Source organism: Austrofundulus limnaeus, unplaced genomic scaffold, assembly GCF_001266775.1.
Source record: "Austrofundulus limnaeus strain Quisiro unplaced genomic scaffold, Austrofundulus_limnaeus-1.0 Scaffold440, whole genome shotgun sequence".
Taxonomy (NCBI): Eukaryota; Metazoa; Chordata; class Actinopteri; order Cyprinodontiformes; family Rivulidae; genus Austrofundulus; species Austrofundulus limnaeus.
Genome location: NW_013952842.1, coordinates 398457 through 405766, shown reverse-complemented (window position 1 = coordinate 405766; position 7310 = coordinate 398457). Strand labels below are relative to the sequence as shown.

At 41.8% G+C, this 7310-nt stretch overlaps 2 protein-coding genes across 3 annotated transcripts in view; both read left to right on the top strand.

Annotated features, from left to right (window-relative positions):
• Positions 1-1496, top strand: part of ints8 (integrator complex subunit 8) — a gene marked incomplete in the record, with an annotated part of 15710 nt that extends 14214 nt beyond the window's left edge. The window contains 6 exon segments of the mRNA XM_014024790.1: positions 332-435; positions 548-598; positions 670-743; positions 837-901; positions 977-1020; positions 1211-1496. Coding sequence (XP_013880244.1) covers positions 332-435; positions 548-598; positions 670-743; positions 837-901; positions 977-1020; positions 1211-1327 — 455 coding nt within the window.
• A 125-nt stretch (positions 1497-1621) lies between these two features.
• LOC106529381 (deleted in malignant brain tumors 1 protein) overlaps positions 1622-7310 on the top strand; it is a 9154-nt gene continuing 3465 nt past the window's right edge. The window contains exons 1-5 of one of the 2 annotated variants that reach the window (XM_014024794.1): positions 1622-2309; positions 2694-2750; positions 5615-5896; positions 6016-6330; positions 6900-7217. In XM_014024794.1, the coding sequence (XP_013880248.1) occupies positions 2210-2309; positions 2694-2750; positions 5615-5896; positions 6016-6330; positions 6900-7217 (1072 nt within the window). In that variant the 5' untranslated portion in view covers positions 1622-2209. The remainder of the gene's footprint in view (positions 2310-2693; positions 2751-5614; positions 5897-6015; positions 6331-6899; positions 7218-7310) is intronic. The other variant, XM_014024792.1, reaches the window with a different exon arrangement.

Sequence of the window (7310 nt, the reverse complement as noted above, 5' to 3'; positions counted from 1 at the left end):
GCTGTTATTAACGACCTGTTAATGACTGACCTGTTAACGAGCCGCTAACGGCTGACCTGTTAACGAGCTGTTATTAACGACCTGTTAATGACTGACCTGTTAACGAGCTGTTATTAATGACCTGTTAACGACTGACCTGTTAACGACTGACCTGTTAACGAGCTGTTATTAACGACCTGTTAATGACTGACCTGTTAACGAGCTGTTATTACTGACCTGTTAACGACTGACCTGTTAACGACTGACCTGTTAACGACTGGCCTGTTAACGAGCTGTTATTAACCGACCTGTTAACGACTGACCTGCTAACGAGCTGTTTCGTGTCCCTCAGTGACCAACCAGTACTCTGCTGCAGTGAACTTCTACCTGCAGGCCGGAGCCGTGTGCTCTGACTTCTTCAGCAAACCTGTTCCTCCTGACGTGTACACGGACCAGGTGAGAGCAGCACACCTGAGGAGGAGGAGCTCATCTTCATCTTTAGAGCAGATTTGTTTGTTATCTGGTCGTTAAAGATGAATACACGTTAGAGCTGACATGTCTCCTCCAGGTGCTGAAGAGGATGATCAAGTGCTGCTCCATGATGAACTGTCACACTCAGGTCAGAGGTCACCTCAGGTCAGCAGGTGTGTGGCGTACCTGTCTGTGTACCTGACGTCTGCTTGTCCTCAGGTGGCCGTTCTGTGTCAGTTCCTCAGAGAAGTCGACTACATGACGGCGTTCAAAGCTCTCCAGGAGCAGAACAGGTAGGAGCCCACAGAACACGCCCACTTCCTGTTCCCGTCAGAACGTTCTGACGGGAACAGGAAGTGGGCGTGTCTAACGCACTGCGTCCACAGCCACGACGCCATGGACTCGTTCTACGACTACATCTGGGACGTGACCATCCTGGAGTACCTGACCCGTATCCTTCCTGTCAGTCACTGTCGGGCTTGAAGGACTTGTCTTCCTCAGGTTGTGTTCCTGAAGCTCACCTCAGATATCCACCACAAACGAGGAGAGACGGAGAAGAGGCAGATAGCTGTGAGTGGTTAATATCTTACCTGCTCCACAAACACACTTTATCAGAACAATAATCCTGCTGGGTTTCAGTCTCTAATCAGATTAAATGAACACAACTGTTCTGGTTCATGTTTTACTCCCATCTCTGGCTCTTTTATTTTGGTAGCAATAGGAAGTGACCTGTTTTATCTTGTTCCTCTCACCTGTTCAGGTGAAAGCCATCGGGCAGACGGAGCTGAACAGCAGTAACCCAGAGGAAGTTCTGCAGCTCGCCGCTCACAAGAGGAAGAAGAGGTTCCTGCAGGCCATGGCCAAACTCTACTTCTAACCCCTGTGGGAGAAACGGACTTTTATTTTGTAAAATATGATCAGTTTACCTGTTTCCTGTTTGTTCCTGATGTTCAAATAAAAGCAGCAGAAGAAACCAACAACAAGGAAGTATTTATTGTGCAAAAGGACTCCAGAGACCGGTTGTGGAGAGCAGCTCAGTGACTAACAGGAAACCAGAAACCAAACTGTGCTAACCCCAGACGTACAGAGGAGTGGGTCAGAATCCCTCCACAACCAGGTGAGGGTCTGATCAGGGTCTACAGAGAACCACAGAGGTCTGATCAGGGTCTACAGAGAACCACAGAGGTCTGATCAGGGTCTACAGAGAACCACAGAGGTCTGATCAGGGTCTACAGAGAACCACAGAGGTCTACGGTGAGGGTCTGATCAGGGTCTACAGAGAACCACAGAGGTCTACGGTGAGGGTCTGATCAGGGTCTACAGAGAACCACAGAGGTCTGATCAGGGTCTACAGAGAACCACAGAGGTCTACGGTGAGGGTCTGATCAGGGTCTACAGAGAACCACAGAGGTCTACGAGCTGCTGGACCCACCCTGCTTCTAAAACAAGTCTGATAAAAGTTTCTACAGGTTTTATCTTGAAGTTTCAGCAGTATAAATGGTCCACAGGTTCAGGGTCTGAGGTGGTCTTCAGAAATCCTTCTTAGCACCAACCAGAAGTCTAAAGAGAAAAAATAACAGRAAATTATTCAAATCTCCATCTATAAAAGGCTTGATTCAGCTGGGAACAAACAAATGTTAACGAGCAGAACAAGGATTATTTTAATTTAAGCTGAAGACGAGGCTCAGTAACGCTGCACCTTTCACTTCCTGCTGCGAAGCATCAAGTGGGAAGTTCAGTCAGTTTTCTGTCACATGGAATGAAGAGAGGAAACCAGACGTTTGACTTTCAGCTCCGACTGAACAAAATGAAGCTGCTGGAGTCAGTTTTGATCATCCTGCTGTGCTGCTTTCATCAAGGTCAGATCCTTTTTACAGCTTTCACAGGTGGATTTATTTCTGCTTCTGAACGCTGCTTAGACTGAGATTAATAAATTTAATCTAGACTGAAGCAGGTAACTTCCTCTGAGATCAGGTTTGGTTTTTAAAGCTGAACTGATTTAACACTTTATTCTGGTAAAATAAAACTTTTATTCAATTAAACTGTGTTTTTAAATGATTGAAGTTAAACCAGCAGAACCTGATGATAAAAGCGTTCATTTTTGTCAAAGTTCTTATTTTTCTAATATTTTGTTCAAATGAAAGTTTGAGAAACATTCAGTTGATTTAATCCGATCTTTTCTCCTCAAACCCAGAATAAACCTGGTTTGGATGCAGAGGTAAACCATGATGTTTTTCTTTCAGCCGGAGGAAGAGCCGAGGTGAACCAGACTGAGGCCGGTCAGACGCAGGAGTCCAGCAGTGAGTCAGCGCTTTACCTGCACAGCTTGATTAACCTGTTTACCTGTAATGTTCATGTGGGTCCAGGAGCAGCTCTGAGCTCAGGCTGCAGCTGCTACAGGAAGTCTGCGTGACCTCGTTAGSAAATGCATCTTGGTGGATTTCTGCAGCTGCATCAAACTGAAGCAGAATCTGCTCTTTGTTCTCTGCGAGCTGCTGCTGCACCAAAACGTTCAGCCACAAACGACAGCCGAAACTTTTCTTTTTTCTTTAATTTGATTCACTAAAACAAGAAAAATCCATATACAGTTAAAAACAAAACAATTTATACATGAAATGAAAAGAAGCAGAGAAAAAAATCTTAAAATGTCTGCTCTTTTCTCTCTAAAACATAATATTAATAAAATAATAATAAAATATAAATATTAAATAATATAAGATAGATCTTTGTCATTGTTGCACTGAAAAGAACACTGCAGTCCACAGACAAAAAACAAAATAATTTTGCAGCTCCCATAGTGCAAATAAATCAGAACGTTAAAAAAAGATAAAATAAGAGGTAGAAAAATATTTAAAAATAAGATAAAATAAGATAAAAAACAACAGTAGCAGCCATAAAGTGTCAGGTGAACATTATTGCACATAACCGTAGTTTTACCAAGTTAACCATGTGTGTGTTTAGAACTGCTGTTGGATAAAAACTGTTCTTAATGTTTGTTCTGGTCCTAACATGTAAAATAATAATAATATAAAATAATAAACAGGTATTTTACAGACTCAAACTTTGAAACAAAAACAGCATCGGTTCACTGAACAGTTTGGAGATAAAACTTAGTATCATTTTTTCAACAAAGCAGCTTTTTCATGATTTTAAATATTTAAATTGTTCTGGAAGTTTTAATTTCCTCATCAGGATTATTCTATAAACTTACTGARTTACACATTTATTTAGACTAAAACAAAAAGGAGGTTTTTAAAAATCTCTATTCCCTAAAGATTATATTTTAAAGTTTAAGTGAATATTTACAGATAATATATGTTTATTTATTATATATTTTTATCAGCATTATATATGACATAAAATACTATAATCTACCAAATCATAAAACTTCTATAATTGAAATCTGTTGGATGATAATGTTTTCCAATAATTAAATTTTTTAAAATAAAATAAAAATAGTATTATAACAGTTAACATATATTAAATGTGGTACAATCACTGAGTTATATAATATATACATAATTTAAGAACTCTTTCACTTTATTCAACAAATAGTTTTTCTACTTTCATCCTTAAATAATTAATGTGTAATCTCCAGATCAGCTTCTCATTAATGACATTTAAACATTTAATTTAACTGATTCTTTAAATTCAAACATTAATTCTGGATGAAGCTTCAACATGTTTCCTTCTGTTAATAATCATGTGGTTTGTTTTGTCCAAATTCAACTTATTTAAATGAAACCAGGTTTGTACGATCTCTGACATTTGTTCAGTATTTTCACCACAACAGAAAAATGTGTCGTCAGCAAACAAAATACTTTTTCAAAGCTTTGAAACGCTGATTAATTCGTTCAGATATAACCCAGATACAGCTCAGAGGCATCAGATATGACCCCCGCATGTACTAAAGCACCAACGCACCACAACTCAGGAGAATGATTTTTTTTTGGGGGGGGGCTCATTGGTGGACCGATGGATAGCCCTTCATCAGAGCTAAACAAAACAAAAAAATAAGTAAATAAAACTGAAGCTCCTATGTTGAACAGTTTTTGAGTTATAAGCATTTTGTATGTCCAGACACCCCATTTTCAGATGGAGCCCCCTCCTCAAATACGGGGTCTATGGTAAAACCGTTGGGTGGTGYAGTGTAGGTCGGACTCATCTACAGTCCTGACTAATGTCACATTGGTCGGTGCAGTTGTTTCTGGGATACAGTCGACCAGAAATGTTAAAAAAAAGTTAAATAAACATGATGACCCAGTGCGGGGGTCATAATGAACAGCTCTGCTCCGAACACAGAACCCTGAGGAACTCCACATTTAATATTACAGAGTTCAGATCTGACATTATTTAACCGAACAAACTGTTTCCTGTTGTTCAGAGAAGTAGAAACCTGCTGTAGTGTCGATCCTCTAACGCTGTATTTATTCAGCTTTTCAAAGAGAATACTGATCAATAGTGTTGAAAGCTTTAAATAAAAAATAAATACTAAATACTATTTTTAATTAGCAGCCGTTTTTATCTCAGTTAATTCCATGAGAGCCATTAATGTAGAATTATTTGTTTTAAACCCAAACTGTCTGCTACTTAAAATATTCTGTTTATGAGTTGATCTAATTTAATCACAAATAAATTCTGTAAAATCTTTGAAAACTGTGTAACAAAGATATTCGTCTGTGGTTGTTCAACACATTTATCACCGTTCTTAGAGAGGAATTATCTTGGCTGTTTTCATGTTTGGAAATATTCCTGTTGAAAATGATAAATTATAAATGTGAACAATTAAATAACACAGTTAAATCATGTCCACCCAGCCTTTTGATCCTTTTATCTACAAGCTGTTTTACAATATTCAGTATTTCTTCTTCATCAGTTTCACCAAGATAAATAATTTTGGTACAWCCCATGACTTTTATTATTTCAGCTGCAAAACAACATTCACAAAGTATTTATTAAATAAAATTATTATCTGACTTTGATCATAGGTTCCTTCAGTCGTCTTTTACAAAGTATTTTACTCAGAGTTACAGAAAAACACTCAGTTTAACCAGAAATGAGTTTATTTTAGGATTTAAACCTGAAACTCAGTCTCACTAAAATCAAAACAATTCATCCAAAGTTTCAGATATTTTACTAACAGGAAGTGTTTCTGTGCCCTCAGGTGATCTTTACGTTCAGAACCTGACAGGTAAATGCAGCTGGACCCTCAGGAGGTCTGGAAACAGGAGCAGAGACCCGGTCCTCCTCTTACCGGACTCTGTGGACCTGCTGGCTGAAGGGGTCTGCCAGGACCTGGACTGTGGAGGAGTCTATCATGTGGACCGAAGCAGCCGGACCACCAACAGCAGCTGCTATCATGGCTGCTCCCACCAGGACCACCGTCTGCAGAACTGCTCCCAGTCTGTGGGCAGYACCTGCTCTGAGATCCACCAGGTGGACTGTGGTGAGACTATAAGGTCCAGCTCTCTCTAGAGTCTGGTTCTGGTTCTGATGACCCCTCCTGCTGTCGTAGGGGGGTAACTGGATCTTCCTGGCTCTAACTGAGACTCTTGTCTTCCTCAGGACACGGGGCGGTCCGGTTAGCTGGAGGTTTGGACCGCTGTGCCGGCCGGGTGGAGATCTGGAAGGACGGGGAGTGGGGGACGGTCTGCGACGACCAGTGGGACCTGAGGGACGCCAACGTGGTCTGCGCCCAGCTCGGCTGTGGGTACGCCCTGAACGCCACGGGTCAGGCCGGCCCGTTTCCCCCCGGCAGAGGACCGGTCCACCTGGATGAGCTGAACTGCACCGGGGACGAGGACGACCTGTGGACCTGCCCGTCTGCACAGGACCAGTCCGACTGTGGACACAAGGAGGACGCCGGGGTGGTCTGCTCAGGTCTGACCCAGAACAACAAAAACCTCAGGACCCAACAGGTTCTGGTCGGGTCAGGAGTTTCAGATCAGTCTGATTTACTGTTGGGAACGACCCGGTTCTGTTGGGTTTGTTTACAGTCAAAGAGCCGAAATTTACTGAAACAGCTGAAACTGAGCTGATGAAGATGAAACAAGCAAAACGCTAGCTGAAAGCTAAAGCAGCAGAAGGCTAGCTGAAAGCTAAATCAGCAGAAGGCTAGCTGACAGCTAAAGTAGCAAAACGCTAGCTGAAAGCTAAAGCAGCAGAAGGCTAGCTGAAATCTAAAGCAGCAGAAGGCTAGCTGAAATCTAAAGTAGCAGAAGGCTAGCTGAAATCTAAAGCAGCAGAAGGCTAGCTGAAAGCTAAAGCAGCAGAAGGCTAGCTGAAAGCTAAAGTAGCAGAAGGCTAGTCCGGTCAATAATAACTAAATAATTAAGTATACTAATAAGACAGAACCTGAGTAGCTGAAGAGTTGAATGTTTGATGAGGAAAATGTAAATAAATAGTTTATTTGCTGTAATTTTTACATATTTCTGTGTTTCTCTGTCCAGAGATGAGAGCTGTCCGACTGACCGGAGGTTTGGACCCATGTTCTGGTAAAGTGGAGGTCCATCGTAACGGCAGCTGGGGGACGGTGTGTTATAACTGCTGGTCCAGAGAAAAGGCTGCCATGGTGTGCTCCATGCTGCAGTGTGGGCCCGAGCCCCTCAACTACTCAGCATTCAACCCTCCTTTCACTGAAAACCAGGGGACACCGTCGTATTATTACCTTCACTGTGGAGCTCACGAGAGCCTCTGGCACTGCAAAGAATTCATCAACAATCCAAATTTATGTCGTTCRTCCAAACCTTCAGGTGTCATCTGTAACGGTGAGGACTGCTTTGGGTTTTCTGAAGCAGGAAACATTTTTATTCTGCTTTAAATCACATTCTTACACTTATGGGACTCGGGGGGGGGGGGGG